The following is a 19,167-nucleotide window of genomic DNA, read 5'->3' as shown; positions in this document are numbered from 1 at the left end:
TGGCCGCCACCCGCGGGGCGGTGAGCGTCGCGGCTTCCGTCGAGAGCCGGGCCGGCGCGGGGGCTGCCGGGACGGTGGGGGTGTGTCGCTGGGGGCGTGTGGCGGCCGCGGCTCCGCCCTGGGCTATATGAGGCGGCGGCGCCCGCCGTGGCGCGGGGGGTGGTGAGCGGTGGTTGTGCTCGGTGAGACATGGCTTTGCTCCGGGAGGACGCGCTGAGCAAGGTGAGGGCGGCGGCCCGAGTCGGGCTGAGGCGAGCGGCGGTGCTACGGCCGGGCTGGCCCCGCGGGCTGCGAGGGGGCTCCCCGCCCGCTCCGCCCCCGGCCGCACCGGGGCGGTGACGGGGTTTTGTTCGATTTAGGGTTTGGTTTTTAAATATTAGTTTTCTTAGCCCCCGTGCTGCTTGCTTCCTGCGGCCGAGGGCTTCTGAGGGCACCTGGTCGACGGGTAGCCGCCCAGGGGGAGCGTGAAGTGCTGTCCCTGAAGATGCCGAGAGAAGGCTAAAGAAAGGAGGGAACGGGGGTAAACCCCCCAAACCACGGAACAGCTAAAGCCAGGGTGGGAAGGGGGAGCAGGGAAGGGCTGTGTAGCTGCCGTGAGGCAGCGCAGGTGGGGAGCGGGGCCCGGAGGCAGGGGCTGCCCCGCGGGGTGCCGGCGGTGCCCGAGGCCTTCCGACCCGCTCTTCCCCAGCGGGCCAGCTGCCTGCTGTGCCTGGGACCAGCCTCCTGGGTGTGTGGCCTGTGTTCGTTAGGCTGTCAGCTCTCACTTCAGCTGGGATGCCTTTTTCCCTTTGCTGTCACATCAGTAGCTGCCTTGGTTTTCCTTTCTCTGGTAGCGTTGAAGATTTGAGTGCCGGGGAGGCTTACGCCTTGTCTTTGAGGGGGAGTATGAGATGTTACCCGAAGTTAAGACTTTCAAGGTCTCAGAGGAAATGCAAGCTAAATGCTAAACTGGGAACTGGCTGTGTTTGTTTGAATTAATGTATTTGTATGCAGACAGAGTGTGGAATTATTTCTCATGTTGGACAAGCTGCCTGGCTTAAAATACCTGGTTTAATAACTACTCCATGCACCTTGAATAGAAGGCAAGATAGCCCTGTAACAATCTGTGAGCTGTCCACTTGACTTTCATCCTGTTGCACCTGAAGGTAGTTTTGTATTGTGACTAAACTTAACTCGCTTGCAGGATTATGACTTGTGTTTAAGTTGCTAAGGGTGCTTAAGTCTCTTCAGTCTGTGTTTTTTCCAGCTTTTTGAAAGGTGTACGTTAACTGATGTGAGGGCTAGAAACACACCTGCCTTTAACTCTTTTCATTTGCTTCTCTTGCATATGAATAGTTTAAAAAAACCTGATCCAGTAGAACATGCAAAAGCTTGTTGAACAACTGTTTTCTAGTTACTTGCTTTGAGCTGTGAATTACCCAGTGCTTCAACTTATTTCTGCTGCATGTGAAACTATTAGTATTAAAGTTTCTGCCATTTGAGAATACTGAGTGCCAGTGTATAGGCTTGCAGGACCTGCAGGTGATGGGTGGAGGGGAAGGTAAAATATCAACTGCCTTGCAGCAACTGGTAGTGCTCCGAGTGTTTATGTGCCCTTTCTAACTTAGCAGACAGGAATATTGGGGGGGGAAGGGAAAATGTTCCCACAGTGAGGGCTGGAGTAGCTTTAAACTCTAATGCTCAATGGCCAAAGATTAACTAGCTTGTGTTTGGTAGCAGGGCTGTCTTGAGATTCCACCAGCAGCAGGGAGGAGAGAAATACTCCTATCTTGTCCCTGTTTAGGCAAAGAAACAGCAACATGGAACTTGTGCACAGCTAGTAGATAAAGCCTATGCCTATAAAAGAAGCTTCGTTAGGTATTAACCTTGAATAGGGATTGTTGGTAAGTATAAACTGAAAACTGACCCTGAGGTGATGAAGCAGGAGAGGATCAGGATATGTAGGAAGAGGAAGGGAGGGTAGGATAAGCGTGATTGGAAGTGCAGTGGGAAAGATGGTGTAATCTGTCATGGGGAGGAAAAAGCACTTGAGAAAGTGAAGAGAGTATGGGGACTGCCAAACTAAGGTTGTGCACATACCCTGGTATTTCTTAATGTCAGTGGCTTGATGGTATTTTAAAGGCTCCAGTCTGCAGTTAAACTGTTCTAGGTCAAAATACTGAGAGTGCATGTAGTAGCCCCTCTTTCTGAGAACAGTCAGCAGAAGAAAAAATGGTGTGTCATAGCCTGGGACTTGCTGTTACAACTCCTGAACAGTGGCTCTTGGTGCTGGGCAACTTCTGCTACATGTTCTAGTAGGCCATCACTTTCCAGATCTTGCTTATCCTTTGCAAGAAAACTGCTTCTGCTTGTTGCGGGAGGAGATGAACCGCTAGCAAGGTGAAAGCGACTGGATGATGTACTGTCAAGGACATAGTCTCCATGAAGCTGGTGCAGCAGTTTGGGCTAACGACACAATTTCATGTCCATGGGAGGTGAAGAGGGCATGGTGAGTCTGCATTGCTGAGACTCCCTACCACCAGCTCTGGCCTCACTGCAGGAGGTCAGCAAAACATTCTGTAGATGCTGACTGTGGCTTAGGTGTTTGCTTCTGTTGCACAACTTCCATTTTACCTGGGCGTACTTTGTGGTGCAGATGGCATATGGGCTAAAAGTGCTTAGCTATAGGCTGTGCTCTGCAGGCAGACCGCTGCAGCAGGGTAGATAGAGCCTGCACTGCCAAAGCAGTTGCTTGACCCCTAGAGCTGAGGAAGCAGTGGGTTGGATGGAGGTGTCCTGTGTGCTGTTAGGTGGAACAAGGTGAGCTAGAGAAGCTTTTGCTCAGAATGTGGGATCCTTGAGCATTGATGGTGTCCTTCCCACGGCTCCTTACCTCTGTAAGGAGGTGTGTGACCACTTGATTTCTGCAGAGTGATGCAGATGATCTTTCTGACAGGAGAGCTAAGTGAACAGCCAGCTTATTGCACACCCAGTGGCAACAGGTGCTCTGGCTATAGAGGCTGCTTTCTGCTTACTTGCCAAGCACTGTGCTTGGTGCAGAAAGCCATTTCAGTGTGACTAAATTGAGCTGTTATTCCCTCTTTATCTTTGTTTTAAGCAAAATAATTAAACCATTGCATCACTAATTTTACAGTCAGAAGCTGTAAATTTGGGAAAGCATTTTCTATAGCATAAATAGCAACATGAGGGCAGCACGCAAGAAGGCTGGTTCAATTTTCCTCGTTATATGTAACTGGGATTACTTCAGGATTGTTTCAGCTGAATGTCAGAGAGCTAATATCAAGTCTGTCACGAAGGCTGCAAAATCAAAGCTTTGCATCTTTTGTATTGGTTCTTTACTGCTGCATGCATGTAGTATACTTTCAGATGTATTTTTAGTATCTTGATTAAAGGGAAACTTAAGCTACTTGTGATGAATATGACTGAAGTGTTGTTCCAGCAACTAATGCCAGATAGTCTAAAGACTGTTGGTTAACTCCTGGGTGTTGAAACCAGGCCCTCTGGAACTCAGGACTTGGTATAAACTGCCAGAAAGCACCATGATCTTTTAGTGTTCTCTGGAGAACACTTAAACAGCTCTGAGAAAGACTGCTCTGTAAAAAATGTGATGGATTTTGGATAGTGGCAGATGGAATTACTACTGGAGTCTTGTTTGTGGCTGTTGCTTGAATGACAGCAAGGAGTTGATCATAAGAGTTGTGGTGTAGGTTGGGTTTTTTTATAAGCTAGCTGACAGTAAGCAGAAAGCTCGGTGACACGTAAATCCTTGTGGAAAGGCTTTGTTCCCTCTGGGAGCCCAGCTATGTGGAAGACTCCTGGATTAATCTGATTTTGAGAACAAATATGGATTCTTATTTCCCTAGCAATCAGATGTTGTATACTGTTGCTTGCACTGGCAGATTCTTTTGTTAGAATGCAGAAGTAACATCGAGTCATCTAGAACTGATGCTCAAACTGCAAAGGGTGTAATTTTAAAAGCAGGAGTTCAGGCCGTTCAACAGAACTAGGCAGCTTCAGTGGCTGAGACTATTTCGTTCCACTGAATGCCTGCAAGTGTGAAGATGTATTTGCACTGGGTGAGGCCTGATCAAAACTTATGTCTGGGTAGCTGATGGTCATCACCAGATTGTACTAAAATGATCCAACATTTTTTGTTACTTTTTTAACATGTCCAAGCAATAGAAGAAAGTGCTGTCAAATGCTACCTGGATTGGTCACAGTAATGCACTCTGCTATCTCTTGGGCTACCAGATCAGATGATTATCACAGTGTCCTAATTAGTACCATAATACCTGTTTTTAGTCTTCTGGTCCTGAAGCCTAGAAATGTTAATCGATATGATGACTGATTGTTGTTCTGGAGGGCTCTGCTTCATGTCTTCTAATTTCCAGGTCAGACAGTTGTGGTGGGCAGTATCTTTACTCAAGAAAGAGAAGTTTTTCTTGAATCCTCAAGAAGCCCTGGGGATCTCAGTACAAGTCACTGAAGAGGCATCGGCCTAGAAGTGGGGGGGCATCAGAGCAGCTGTAACAATTGCTGTAGTCATGGCAAACCAGAAGCCTCTAAGTTGTTTCTGAGAAAGGGAAGTGAGAGATCAAAGTGGAGGCACTGTGCTGGGTTTGGGTGAGTGTTTCAGTTTGCAGCCCAACCCAGCTGTTTCCCCCCGTGCTGCTTCAAGAGTCATCATCCTCTATAGCTCTTTGTGGCATGTGCTGCAAGTAAGGAAGAAATGATCTCTTGCAAGTTGCTGATCTTGAATTATCCCCTTGAGGGTGTGGGGTGACAAACTGGTTTCTAGTAACTGGGATTGAGAAACCTCAGTTCTTTTTCCCACTGCCTGGAGTGCAGGGAAAAAGCAATGATGTCCAAGCAGAGAAATGCCTCCAGATATGATGGAGCTGCCAGATATGGCAGGCCAGAGAGCTAAAATGGAGTGGTTTCCTGGGAAGGCCTTAGGTGGGGTGCCTGCTGTGATACAGGAAGAAGCCTGGGGGCTGGAGATGAAAGTTTAATTCCTTTGCTCTGCACAAGCCTTCATGTGACCACAAGCAAGTTGGTCTTCATTCCTCCTTGTAGGATGGGTGCAGGATGAGTGGTAGAATGAAATGCCTTGAGCAGTGAGCTGCTAATGCTGCAGGAGCAGGTGCTTGTGTAGGTGAAAGGTTGGTGTAAAACATCTACTTTAGGTGCTCACTGAGGTAGTGCTTTGTAGAGCTGTGGTAACAAGAGGGGGGCTTCTTTCCTCCAGTTCAGTGGAGAAATGCTGCTCCAGCACTTTCTGTAGGGAAACAAGGCACTTTGTCCTCCTGAAGTCAGACTGTGAATACTCTCTTTGTAGTCTGACCCTTGCTGCTATGATTGTGTAATCCTAAAGGTCTCTGGCCTAGAGTTAGAAGCCCACAGTGACCTTCACAGGACTAGAGTAGACCAGGTTTTATGATCCTCTATTTCATGTGGCTCCAGGTCCCTCACTGAAGAGCAGACTCCTGAAGGGTAGGAGTGATAATCCTGTCCTGTCTTCAAACAGTGAGAGGCTTGATGTTTGAGCCTGCAGTGGCCTTAATGTATGTGGCCCAGCCTATACTTATACAGCAGATGTTTAAGGCAGGAGATGTAAAAGAGGTTTTTTTAGCAAGTGGCTTCACGTAGTCCTGAGGGGCAGAATCCCACCGCTACATGTAGGGGAGTTCTTGACTCTTGCCCTGTGTCTGGGCTGGTATCCCACTTTGGGCCATATGTATAGTACATACTGCTCTGGAGCGCATAGCTGAGCACTGCTGCTTGTTGACTCCCAGTTCCTTCTTTTTAAGGAAGGCCCAGCCGGGGCAGCAAGCTTTCCTGCAGTAGCATTTCTGGGGTTTGTTGAAGCTGTAGGTTTTATGTTCTTGCTGCTTTGCCTCTGCAGGTCATGGTGCTAGTGCAGCCGAGAAGCGCCTGTGACACTTGAATTGCTTTAATCTGACAAAGCAATACCATTTTGTGTCTATATCTGCTTGTCTCTTTTGCAGGCAACTGCTAGGCATGAGGGAGTGTGCAGGCGGCATCTGATCATGGGTTACTTTCTCTGCAAGACTTAATAAGAAAGTTCACAAATTCAGGACTGGCTGATTTGTGTAATCCTTTCCTTAGTTTAGCTGGGAGGAAGCAGTTTCCTTTGGCTTATCATACTTTCCAGACTCAGCAGTTCATATTGTTAGCACTGCTGATCCTGTTTGGACAGTAAAGATAAGTAAGCAGGATGCAAAACACTGGGGGTCTGCATCTCACTGCTTTGGCTGCTAGTGTTATCTGGCTGGGAAACACTGACCAACTTGCCTCATTCAGCTGGCAACACACGACAAGCTGTGCTCCAAGTGAAACTAGTATCTGAATGGTGGCCTGTGCTTCCTCTAGTGCTTGAATGGGGCAGCTCCTGCCTAAACCAGTGTCGGTGACCTTGGAACCATGTACCTTTGTGCTGTATGGTCTGTGTCTTCCTAGCAAGTACCAGAGTCACGGGCCTGTAGGGGAATAATCTGTCCCATGGGGTGACTGGAGAGAAATGACTGTACTGTTGGAGTCCCTGTAGTGTTTGGAGCCCCACCATGTCCACTTGGATGTGAGCAGTGCTGGGACTGCTAGGAGCTGTGTTCCAGGGCATAGCTCTAACCTGAACACTCTTGCTTGTTGCAAAGGCAATACCCAGGATGGGATAAAAGCTTCCTGTCCCACAGAACTCAGAATGGTAAGCTCAGTGTGCTGCGTACAAGGCCCTTCCATAGTCATAAGGCTTAAAAAGATGTCTCTTACCTAGCTCCTTCTAACTCTAGCTAACAGCTGGTATGCAGCGGATGGAAGTCTTTTTAGTGTGGCTGGAAGGATGAGGGTACTCCTCATTTATGTATGCGAGCCTAATCATAGATGACAGTAGACATCAGTGGTAGTGGGAGTGTAGGCAGGGGCAGGCTGGGTAGAGGCAAATACATGCTAGCCTGACAGCTGTGTCCTCTGCAGGTAGTCAGAGAGACTTGTCATCTACCAGATCTGGGCTGCAGTACACAGATGGCCAGACTAGGGGGAGGGAGCTTTCAAATCTTTTGGAAGCAAAGCTTCATCTTATAAAGGGCAACCTCTGAACAGTTCTTATGCAGCTTTACAGGAACTTAAGGCAGTGTTCAAGCTGTCTGTGATGTGACAGGATTGCTCGGATGCTGTCTGGCACAGTTTGCTTAGAGGCTTTGATGCTGAAACCCGTGCTTAGCAGGTAGTAGGGGCAAGCTCCTGGCTGGTGGGGTCTGTGTACTAGTGTGCTGCAGGGTGGTGAAACACCATCAGTCATGGCCTGGTTCTCTAGCTTGTTTCCTGAGAAGGTATTTGGAATTACTTCTGAAGAATAACCTTAGGATTCAGCCTGGCTCTGGTCACTCTTCGGCAAACTTCCTGTGTTGTGGCCTTGATCTCTGGCAGTTTCTCACTTAACAAACCATTTTTATTTTGAGCTTATGCTGCAGCACTGAAGGGAGGGCTTCTCAGAACACAGGCTTCATGGCACAGGAACCACCATGATGTGATAGGCTCAGGTTTCTGCACGCTTCTGAAGTACAGATGACTGACTGAAGCTGCTGATCACCAGCATCTAACAGCTTGTAAAAGTCTATTCAGGGTATCTAAATACATCCAGTACATACCTCAAGCACATCCATGTATGTGTGAACCTTAGTAATCTATGCTGGGTATGCCTAAACTTTTTTGTTTACTTCTGAGGTCATGTAGAGAATTGAAGCCATTTGTCCTCAATGGTTGGGTACAAGCAGTGAACTATGACTTGGTAAAGGAAATTCAGGTTGTCAACTGGAGGGAGACATGAGCTGGTGGCTATGCTGAGTGTTACCACCCATGAGGGCAACCTGGCCGCTTCCTAGAACAGGGTGGCAGGCTGAGCACCAAGGCCTTGCTGGCTCAGAGTCAGAAAGCTCTGTCCTTGCAAGGAATTCCAGTAGGACTATGACTTGAGGGTGTTAGTGGTGTGTAACCTAGAGCATCTTCAACTGAGAATGCTATTCCACCGCTCTAGAAAAGTTTGAGTATGGTTGAAATTATGTTCTGGGGGTGGGCTGTTGGAATGAAGAAATGAGTCCCCAAAGGAAGATGCTGGCTCTAAGGCCTACCTGAAGCACTGGGAAGGCAAGTCTGGTCTTTATTGAACCTGGTAGGCTCGGAGGTCTCCTGTAAAGGGTGCCTCACACAGTGTGCTCAGAAACCTGAATAGCTGCTCTGAGTAGAAACAAATAGCACTAAAATGTTGGCAGGCACAAAGCTCTGTCTAGAAAGGGTAGGACAGACAAAACCTGACTTTAGGAGCGGAAGAGACTTGCAGTTACAAGCAGTAAATAGCTTTCTGTAAAACAAAACTCGGATATCTTTGAGGCTAGTTTTTGTACCAGCTTATTGGGGCTTTCTTTAACAGCAAATGTGCATTTTAGAAGCAATGAATAATATGATACCAGGTATTCTGAAAATAGGATTAAACAGATGCAGTGATGGTGCCACAGTGTTCTTGGGTTTTGTCCTGTTTCTGGCAAACAGTTGGCTTTTAGACTCTGTGGGAGCCTAAGGAGGCTTCATGCCCCACTTTTCCCCAGGATCAGAGAGAATGTAGCCTCTGCAGCTGTCAGAACAGCTACTGGAACATGTGCAGTAGTTCTGGGAGATTGGAGTGTACTGTTGACCAATCCAAGCCTTGTGAGGAAGCATCAGGCTCTTGTCTATGGCTTGCTGTTTGTGAGAAATAGAAGCACTTAATTCTTCTCACCTTGCATTAAAGCAGCTCTTAGGTTGGAGGGTGAGGAAACGGATCATAAGGCTAGGCCCTTAGGAGCTGTTCTGCCACCTTATTTTGGCAGCACAGGATAATGAAGAGAGAACTTGTCGGGTTGTTGCTGTCTTCTAAATGGTGTAATAGGCTTTGGCTTGGTGTGCTCCAAGTAAACAAGCTGGAGAAATACTGGAAGGAGGATGATTGACCAAGGCTTATACTGTGAATTCTGTTGCAGCTGAGGTCTGTATCTGTAGACCTGAACGTTGATCCTTCTCTCCAAATTGATATACCTGATGCCCTAAGTGAAAAGGACAGAGTCAAGTTCACTGTGCATACAAAGGTAAGATCATGGTATAGAAAGAGGTCTTCATAAATGTTATGACTGTAATATGTGTATTTACAATTATCTCTAAAGATGAACTTGGCAATGACGGAAATTTTCCACTTGAATGTGGCCTGCGGGTGTATATTTATGCAGAAACTTCAGATTTCTGAAGATGTGAACGCTCTAAATAGAGGCAAGGTAGCTGATACACTAGATTGTCTTTGCAAAGGAATCCTAGCTTGACACCAGAAGGCTGGGGAGTAGGAGTGGGGAAACCAGCTACTGTGAAACTTCACAAAATAAACTGCATAAATGCTGTTCCACAACAGTGCCTTTTCTTTAAATAGTCTCCTTGCTGGTATGGCTTGCGGAATGAGTGCCAGCTCAGCTAAAAGAGTAGGCAAGGCTCTTACTAGGCAAAATAGCTTCCTTTGGAAATGGACAGAACTGTTTCTAAAAGCACTAATTTACAAAACAGTAGGCCTTCTATATCTTCTCTTCCAGACTACACTGCCAGCTTTTCAAAGCTCTGAGTTTTCAGTTACAAGGCAGCATGAAGACTTTGTGTGGCTGCATGATACGCTCACCGAAACTGAAGAGTATGCAGGACTTATTGTAAGTACTTCCTAAAAAATGTAATTCTGAAACACTACAGTAATTTAAAGCGCATACTAGTTAGAGCTGAAGTCTGCTTTACCAATGTTACTAGAGTTTTGTGACTTGAGTATTCCCCTATGGTTCCTTTTGCCTTAATTCCCAAACACCTTGAGTGGTATGTTAACTTTCCATGTAGCTTGGAGCAGCAAAAAAAGCTTGATGCTCTGAGAGTCTCTGACTCTACAGTGGTATTCATATCTGCCTGAAGATGACACAAGGAAATGCTGTAAAATACAGTCTGTCCTTCCCATCATGATTCTTTAGGAAGCCCCGTGGGCCACAGAAGATGGCTGGCTTTGGGGTGGATTATAGAGGCTGTTCCTTTTGATGGCTTTCCCTCCTGGGGCAGGGGTAGCACAGAGCTGGGAGGGGCAAGCAGGGACCTAGACATCAGCATGCCTCGAATTCCTGAGTGCAGAGCCTTGGTGGCTTGCCATGACCCAGGCAAAAGGGCCTCCTTCCAGAGAAGGCTAGAAGTAATTTTGGAAAACTTTATTTGCTAGCATCTATCACTAACCAATTCCTTGGCTAGATACCTCCAGCACCTTCAAAGCCTGACTTTGATGGTCCCAGAGAGAAGATGCAGAAACTAGGGGAAGGAGAAGTGTCTATGACAAAAGAAGAGTTTGCCAAAATGAAGCAAGAGCTAGAAGCGTAAGTAGAATGAGTCTACTGGCAAAAGCTGCACTTAGAGAAACCTCCTGGGAGAGCAATTTATTTGGTGATAACTGATCTTGGGTGTGACTGTTTTGAAGGTGTCTGCCGCTGCATAATTTTTAAAATCCTGGAGCTGGGGAGCTGCCAAAAGCTTTCAAACTGGAAAACCTACTAGCTAAAGAGATTGAAAATAGCTTTTCTATCACTAGCTAGCTATTTCAGAAGCTGGTGAATATTTTCACTGGATCAACTTAAAGCAATTCTTTGTGTATTGAAGAAGGCAGTACAAGTGAGGATCTTGGTCTGTTCTTTCCTTTCAGTGAATACCTCGCTGTCTTCAAGAAGACTGTATCATCACATGAAATCTTCCTTCAGCGGATTTCTTCTCATCCTGTGCTGAACAAAGATCGCAATTTTCATGTTTTCCTGGAGTATGACCAGGATGTAAGGCGTGCTTTTTTTTCCTCTCCTTTAAGTGAGGCAAGATGTTAGGAGTGCTGTCACTTTTTTCTGGGCACAGTCAGAATGCTGTGTAAATCTGTGCATCATCAGCAAGAAAATACTGCCAGTACTTCTGTGAGATGATTGAAGGATGAAAGCCTGACCTTTAGACCTTTTCCTGCTACAAATATCAGTATTTCTTAATCCTAGTCAAGTTGGTTAGGAAGCCAACTTTATATGCCTTTATCTAAGGAGCCAGTGTATTCAGGTGTACCTGTGCTGTGTGCTGCGTCATCCTAAAACAGAAGAATGGAGGTGTATTGAAGCTAGTACTGCATCTGTTGTGTTATACCTAATTATGAGTGATAGATGCTGATCCAAGATGTGTGAGGAGAAACTGAGCTGTTTCTGGGAATGGGAAAAATCTGTGGTGCAGAACAGTTGAACTATTCTATTCTGTACTATTACTATCATGTAACAAATGGCTTGACTATTAGTCAAGCCATTTGTTACGTGATCCATCTTTATACAGGTATTATCAAGAGCTTGGAAATCAGCCTGCTCTGTCATAAGTGAAATATAAATGATGTTGCTACACTGCAAGTGTCAAAGTAGTCCCTTTTCCCCCTTGGTGTAATGTTAAAGCTGTCTTGGCCTCTCTGTTGCAGCTGAGTGTTCGGAGGAAAAATACGAAAGAGGTGTTTGGTGGCTTTTTAAAAAGTGTGGTAAAGAGTGCTGATGAAGTCCTCTTCTCTGGAGTCAAGGTGAGGTAGTTGATTTACCTCTTACCCTAATTTTGATGCTTCTTGTTTCCTGCTCTGGGGAAGTTAGGTATGTCTGCTTCAAGCTTCAAGCGTGTGGGGCTCAGTTACTAACCCTTGTTAATGATGTCCCAGCTTGGGTGGAGTAGTCTATATTAATGTTGACTCCTGTAGAAATAAGACATTGGAGCTATAGGCTGTTAAAGATTTAAGTGTATATTGAAAGTTTCTGGTGGATGCAGAAGAGTTGCCTTAACACCCAGTACTGGTGGGGAGGAAAGGATTACACAGCAAATGTGCTTGTGGGTTTCGTCTACTCTGGAGCTCTGAACAGACATGATTTATGTGTTTCTGCTTGCACTAGATGAGATCAAATACCAAAGGCTCCTGTAAATGGTCCAGCTTGAGCTTTTTCTATCATGTTGCCATGGTAGCTCTTTCAAATAGATTTGCTGTCCTAAACACAATGTCATGAAACGTTACAGTACATGTGACATTTGCGGATGTGAAGCAAGCTTGTAAACTGCTTACTGCTTAGCCACTGTGTTGGAGCAGGCCTGGGAAATAAAATTTCAGCAGCTGATAGTCCTAAGGGCTGTCTGGTGCCAATTTAGTGGCTGCTTCAGACAACCAGCTACATTGAACAGCTGGATGTCAAGTCCATCTTCACTTCATTGTGAAAAAAGCACTTGCCAGACAGCTTGGTTTGTTGAACTCTTGACTCGGGATCTTGTCTTGAACTCTGTTCTTTAATGGAGATCAATAGACATAATGCTCAGGTGGCTATGGTTATGTCTTTGGCCCTTCCCAAAATAGCGAAGAGGTTGTATTCTGTATAATGTAACTGACTTAACAGGTCCTACTCTCTTTCAGGAAGTAGAAGACTTTTTTGAGCAAGAGAAGACTTTTCTTATAAACTACTACAACAGAATAAAGGATGCATGTGCAAAAGCAGATAAGATGACAAGATCTCATAAAAGTAAATATTTTCAAAGACCTTTCTAATGATCTCGTAGTCTTGCTGATTTAAGCCTGAAAATTTTGTCTTGTTCTTGTAGATGTTGCAGATGACTATATTTATACTTCAGCTTGCTTGAACAGCCTGGCATTAGAAGAACCTACAGTTATCAAAAAGTAAGCAATTCTAACCGTTCATAAACATATCCTGAGTCTGGGAATATGAAGTTCCTTCTGTAAAATCCAAGGGGTTGAGTCATAGCCAGTTTGAGTTTCTTGAGTTGCAAGAAAATGGCACTGAAACTTCCCTTCCTTTGGTGCTTGTGATGCATCAGACCTAAAACTATCAATTGCATCCAGCTTTTAACTGGCTGATCTTTTTTGCCCGTTGTGCCCTAGAGCTGAACTGTGCTGGTCATCAAAGCTCCTTCTAAGCAGAAGTTTCCTTGAATTTTTCTTCAGGTCACAAACTCCCAGAGAATATGGGAGAAAGGGTTTATGCATCTGTGTTAAACTGTGCTTGTATTCAACAGCACATTAGAATACAGGCCTAGTGTATGTTCTGGACCTTGGAAATTCCAGAATGGTGTGGGTTTTTTAAGCCGTGGAAAACTAGTCACCTTTTCTGAGGTGAATTCTTCCACCTCTCTGAACTTTGTTATCAATTCACCAAGACTTTGTTAAAACAGAGTATTTAGCTGCATGAGCAAGGCTGTTCATCCCTCTGGAGGGTATTGTAGGGGAAATTCTCCACAAGATCCTTACGCTCTAGAGATCAGTGTAGTTACTTTAAATGGTGTCTAGCTGCTCAACTGTACTAGTCTGTTAGGCTGGGATCCAGCATCTCTTGTACTGAACCTTTTGTTTAGGTCTTCGCTTAAACCAGAGTTCTTGTCAAGCCCTTGTCTGGATCTGTATGTGGGAGTGAACTCCGGCCTCAAGCTATTTGGTTTTCTGCCAATTGATGCCAGCATTTATCAGGCTAAGAACTATCTAAAACTTATTTATGCTTGCTTTTTTTTTCCCCCCCCTGCTAGGTACTTGTTGAAAGTTGCTGAGCTGTTTGAGAAACTCAGGGTAAGAGAAGCTCTGGGGAGTGGGGAAAGAATCCGTGTATCTGGATGTTGCTGTTTCCTGTTACATACCAACTATCTGATCTCTTCTGCAGAAGGTAGAGAGTAGAGTTTCGTCTGACGAAGACTTAAAGCTCTCAGAACTATTGAGATACTACATGCTCAATATAGAAGCTGCTAAGGTGAGAATGGTTTTCTTTCTTGAAGCTTAGATCTTTATGGCTCACTGATGGTATTCTTTGTGCTTTAAGATAAGAAAGTGGACCCTTGTTTTGCCTAAGATGTGTCACTCCTATATTCTGCTGTGGCTTAGAAACTGTATGTTGGCTAGCTGTGTCCCAGCCCACTTACAGAAGGCCTGCTTAAGATGGCCAACCAGTTTTTGTACGGGTAGAGAGGAAGAACTCTTTACATTTCAGTAAGTTAGAGCAAACTGAATCTGAGTCTGCAGCAGTGTGCTAACCCTTCCCCTGCCTGAGTACTCATGACTTCTCAGTAAACCCAGTGATAACTAAAAATCCTGAAGTAAATCCCCACTGATTAAGTACTTAATCATGAATGTACAGTAACCTGGGAAGGCTGCTGGAGTCTGGACTTCCAAGAGCGGTTTGATAGATTGATGTGACTGACAAAGCCTTGCCAGCAACTCTTTTCTAATCAATACTTGGCAAGGGGGTGACTATGCTGAGAAATGGTTTCTAGGTATAAAACTGATGAGCCTCTTCATATGGTATCGTACCTCTAATGTCACGTACCCTGGAACATTCACTACAGGCTCTGTGCAATCTACTGCTATTCAGATATCGGGACTATACTGCTGTTAAATTGGAAGAGAACTGGTGCTGAGACCTATACTGCTGCTTGTGTCTAGGTTTGTGTAGTGCTTCAGTCAAACTGTCAGATCACCAACAAATGAAATGATAGTGTATTCCTTCCTAGAAGCAGACTGAGGGAATTCAGAAAGTGCTGTTCCTCCTTAATGGAGAGGCCTGCCTTACAGAAGGATAAAGCTACTTTTAGGGAAGAAGTGATGCCTACAGTAGCCCTCAGACTTCCTTGACTAAGGCATGAGTGGCTCTCCTGAAAACTTGATGCTGCACTGGTGAAACGCTCCTGTTGCTGTGCTAAGAGCATAGCAGATTATAATAGCTTGTTGGAAGGATCAGAATCTGGTGCTGAAAGAATTGAAACCTGCTGCTGCTAAGGTAGCTGTAACCTCAGTTCGGGAAGTGGTCCTCTTAAAAGTTTTGATGCACTATTCCTGTCTGTTTTCAGGATCTTCTGTACAGACGTACAAGGGCTCTTGTTGACTATGAAAACTCAAACAAAGCTCTAGATAAAGCCAGACTGAAGAGCAAGGATGTGAGGCTGGCTGAGGCACATCAACAGGATTGTTGTCAGAAGTTTGAAAAGATTTCTGAATCTGCAAAACAAGGTAAACAAAGCTTTGCTGTATTTGTGCTGAAGGGAGATCTTAATACAGTCCAAGCTTCCATCTGACCTTCAGCTACTGAAAGCTTCTGAACACTCCTGAAGCAAGTAGTCTGGACATACCAAGGGCAGTACAGATGCCTGTAAAATTAATGCAGCTAAATATTTTTAAGAATGATTGTCTAAAGCCAGAGCAGTGTCAGTACAAGACAAATCTTAATTAAAAGCCCTTGGTACTTGCTTTCCAGACTAAACTTTTGTTCTGAGCCTCCACCAGAAGGTAACTACTCAGGCTTCTGATTATCTCAATTAGAACTGTGCAAACAGGCTTTTACTCTGTCCCAGTACAGCTGAGTGCCTCATTCAGAGTTTCAAACACTGGTTCTTAGTAGATGCCTTTGGACAGTACAGAACAGAGGAAACATACTTTCATGGTACACATTTTTGGTGTTCTTGGTTTTTTAAATGTTCTGTGATCTCAGAGCTTGTGTGGCTTGCTTCTGTTTTATTCCAGTTGTCTTCCTATAAAACCTTTCTGTCTTAGACAAGCTGTCTGTTTCCTCACAGAGATGTCAGTGCTGTGTGATGAATGCATTTCTGGCTAGGAACAGCAAGGTGTAACTTTTGAACCTTTTTCTAGTCGAATACTGCAACTGGAGCTGTACAACAGAACTCATGAAACATAAGGGGCGTTACTGAAACTTCAGTCACACTTTGTATGTCTGTCTTATCTTTGTTTGTTCATTCTTCCCTACAGAGCTGATGAGCTTCAAACAGAAGAGAATAGCAGCATTCCGCAAAAACCTAATTGAAATGGCAGAACTGGAAATAAAACATGCAAAGGTGTGTTTTTTGGAATTTAACAGGCTTAGCTTGAGAGAAGTGAGTAAGGTGTAACTTGGAGGGTTTGCTGGGTTCCCTTTAAAACTAGAAAGTGCAAAATAGAATGGCTGGGCTCTTCAGCTGAGATCTGAAGAGGGGAAGGAAAGGAAGTAAAAAACTGTAGATGTAGTTCATACAAAGAACAAATGCTGACAGTCTTAACAGACTTCATGCACAGAGCAGGTCTCAACCTGTTGCTCTTAGTACACCAGCCTATTGCACTGCAAGTAAGAAGTTTTGCAGGTAGTACACAGCAGGTCACCTAACTTCCCATCAGCAGCCTCATCTGTGGGGTGTGATCTCTTCTGCATCTAGACACAGCTGCTGATTCAAGTGTTCTTGAGTGCTGTGAGAGCACATCCTGCAGCTTGTGATCTAGCTGTCAACCCTTCCCCCTTGGCTGGTCAGTGAAGGGGGACACTGGCTTTGTAGCAGCCTCTGCCACGCTTTACGGAGCAGGCTTGAAGTAGGCTGCAGAGACCACCCCATGTACTGCCAGCTTAATCCAGGAAAGTGTACACAGGTTACAGGGTCTGTTAGTTTAGTGCCAAGGAGAACAAAGCAGAAAGACTTGAGAGGTAACTGTGCATCCTCAGCTTCTTTTGAAGAAGGAAAGTGTAATTTCCCACTCCCTGAGAGCTCTGGACTTCATCGCAGGTAGCTACTTTGGTACTGAGCTTGAATGTGACATATGAAAGGCCTGACAATACTGCTCAGTTTGGCTCACTTAAAAAAAAAAAAAAACAACAACACAAAAACAAACAACCCCAAAAAACCAAAACTTACTACTGTCTCTTTCCTCTGTCCTTCCCACAAAATGAGTCCTGGCTGCAAGCCTGCAGGAAGAGGTAGATTGGACTGTATGATCTAGTTTTGATGCTTTACGGCTTGAATGCTTGTCTTTGCAATATAAGCTCTTTAGCAATGTCTTGGGCTACAGAATCCTGGGATGGAGCTACTATTTTGGAAGCTACTTTGTTGTGGAAGGCAGGATTTAAATTATCAGTCATACTTAGCTGAATCTAATTCTCTTCCTTTTCAGAACAATGTCTCTCTCCTGCAAAGCTGTATTGACTTGTTCAAGAACTAAGACGCCTTATTCTGAAAATGTGAAAAAAGCATCAATTGCACTCAATGGCCAGGGGCAACTTATTGGTTTGACTTCATTAGCTTAAAATAAATATTGTCACTGAGATTCTGTTTGACTAATACTTAAATATGTTGATAGCGATACATTGACTTTCTTGGTATAAATGAGAGCTGAATTGTGTATGTATTGTCTGGATGTAGCTAACATCCTGTTGGCTAACTCAAAATGAGTCAAATGTAAGAAATCAATTAGCTGCTGACTGACTTCATCTAGCAGAAAATGTTTTTCAAGAAGAACTTTTTTCAGGATCATAAAGTAATCTGTCTCTTCATAGCCCTAATATATTTAAAACTTGCAAGTGGGAGTGACTTCTATAAGTGTAGTGACTTTATAAAGTAAATATCTTAACATTCCACTTCCCAGTCAGATTTCTACCAAAATATATTTTGAATTTCTATAACTACATGCAGTATTTGTACACTTGGGCAATACATTAAATAAAGATGTCTGATACAACAACTGTTGTATGGGAAGACTTTGTGTGGGATGTAAAATGACAAACAGGTTTCAGGCACAGAACTATCACAAGTTACTCATCACCTGGAACTCTTTATTCAGAGCACTAGAGATAAATATTTGACTCTAAGATTGTTCTTGAAATGGGTGTTGACATGAAAAATGGGGACTTCGGGTCATGTTGCTGTTTGAGTAGCTCTCAAACTTCTACTTCTTATATGCTACACACAAAGGAAACCAAGCCTTTCAAAAGCATTGTTATGTATAGATCGCTTGGACTCCTTCAGACTATTTACAATGTGTCATATTTTGTCAATCTTTATATACCTCCTGCTAGCAACAGAAGGCTGTTTAAACCTTCAGGGATTCTGGAAGCACAGCCCTAGCCAGTCTTCTGTAAGAAGACTTTAAACTCGGTGTACACTGCCATAGCTGAGGCAACTCAGCATATAAACCCTAGGGTCATCATTCTACAGGCTGGCTATCGTTTGGTGTATGTGGGTATAGGTCAGTGAGCCATACCCTTCTAAAGGCAGCTTTCTGAGTGAGTACTGAGCCTTGCACATGATTAGAAGTTTAGTCACAAGAAATTAAGCAAAGTAGGCTATGTGGCTATGGTCTGAGCAGACTGCCTGAAGCATCTTTAATCAGAAGCTCTAAGAATGGGCAGCTCAGTGGCAGTATCTAAGGATTGTTTGGTAGTTTACTCTTTGGTGACCTGTTGCTTTTTCTTTTTGGTACCTCATGAAAACAGAGCAGTTCTTACCTGCAGGAGTTTAGCTCAAAAATGTCTGAATTCTCTCTCCTTTTACCTTTGACAGGAACAGTTTCAAGTTGTGGTTGATTAACGTTTCTGGAGTTCACGCTTGGCTTCTACCCAGATAGCTCCGTTCCAGCAGCAGCCACATAAGTATACTTCTTGTGGATGTGTGGCCCCTGTGTAGGAGAGAGCTGGTAGGTAGCATCTGTCACCTAGGACAGATGTCATATAAACTCCTAGCCCCTTGTCCTGGGGCAGTGAGTGGTCTGAAGCTGGACAATTCTTGCTGGCAAAGCTTTGGCTTTTCCTAAAAGTGCACAGTGCCTCCTGCCCTCACTTCTGGCTACTTCATCCTGGGCTCTGCTGGTGTGCCAGCTGTGCTGGGATGAGCTTCTAGTGTGCCGTGGCTCTCAGAGGCCACAGTTGCTTCACGGCCTTTTGTACCTGTGGCATAGGAGAAGTAGCATGTTGTTTATGCTGTTTTACAGCAAAATATTGTTATATGCCGAGTCTTTCTAAACCTAGCTCCAGTAGCTGAGTAGTCTTTGTGAATCAAAGACAGTAGCAAGGAACTTGCAGACTATATGCTGAACTGCCTTTGGGCTGAGCCTGGGGAGGTTGAGCTCTGACTGTGTTTACCCTAAACTACTTTAACTCTGTTCAAAGGCTTTTCTTCTCTTCCTCAGAGAAAGGCTGCAGCTAGTATAAACATGACAAATGACACTGTCCCTACTCCAGGAGCAGCCTAGACTATTGTGCACATCATGCACTGCCAGTAACATTGAAGCCAAGCAAGATACCTTTTTTGTTTTTTAATACT

General features: G+C 44.6%; 1 protein-coding gene across 3 annotated transcripts; it reads left to right on the top strand.

Moving 5' to 3' along the window:
• The first annotated feature begins 66 nt into the window (after positions 1-66).
• On the top strand, positions 67-17,590 carry SNX5 (sorting nexin 5). Of its 3 annotated transcripts, none has more exons than XM_056357180.1 (13): positions 67-222; positions 9,033-9,137; positions 9,627-9,737; positions 10,312-10,433; positions 10,757-10,880; positions 11,546-11,641; positions 12,512-12,617; positions 12,697-12,772; positions 13,633-13,672; positions 13,764-13,850; positions 14,944-15,103; positions 15,857-15,942; positions 17,024-17,590. In XM_056357180.1, the coding sequence occupies exons 1-13, from the start codon at positions 190-192 to the stop codon at positions 17,069-17,071; spliced, it is 1,194 nt and encodes a 397-aa protein (XP_056213155.1). In that variant the 5' UTR covers positions 67-189; the 3' UTR covers positions 17,072-17,590. The 3 variants fall into 3 exon arrangements, with proteins under 3 accessions (XP_056213155.1, XP_056213156.1, XP_056213157.1); XM_056357181.1 differs by lacking the exon at positions 67-222 and adding an exon at positions 1,013-1,145; XM_056357182.1 differs by lacking the exon at positions 67-222 and adding an exon at positions 1,013-1,145 and having other exon boundaries at positions 9,604-9,737.
• Positions 17,591-19,167: the final 1,577 nt, after the last annotated feature.

The sequence above is a fragment of the Falco biarmicus genome, chromosome 12 (genome assembly GCF_023638135.1).
Source record: "Falco biarmicus isolate bFalBia1 chromosome 12, bFalBia1.pri, whole genome shotgun sequence".
NCBI lineage: Eukaryota > Metazoa > Chordata > Aves > Falconiformes > Falconidae > Falco > Falco biarmicus.
This window is presented reverse-complemented; position numbering and strand designations above follow the sequence as displayed.

What these genes read in the sequence shown, in the direction of transcription:
- SNX5 (XM_056357180.1), top strand. Translation starts at nt 190, where the DNA reads ATGGCTTTGCTCCGGGAGGACGCGCTGAGCAAG. An exon ending in AAGAGTATGCAGGACTTATT is followed by an intron (nt 9,738 to 10,311) that starts GTAAGTACTTCC and finishes TTCCTTGGCTAG; the next exon opens with ATACCTCCAGCACCTTCAAA. An exon ending in AGCTGTTTGAGAAACTCAGG is followed by an intron (nt 13,673 to 13,763) that starts GTAAGAGAAGCT and finishes TCTCTTCTGCAG; the next exon opens with AAGGTAGAGAGTAGAGTTTC.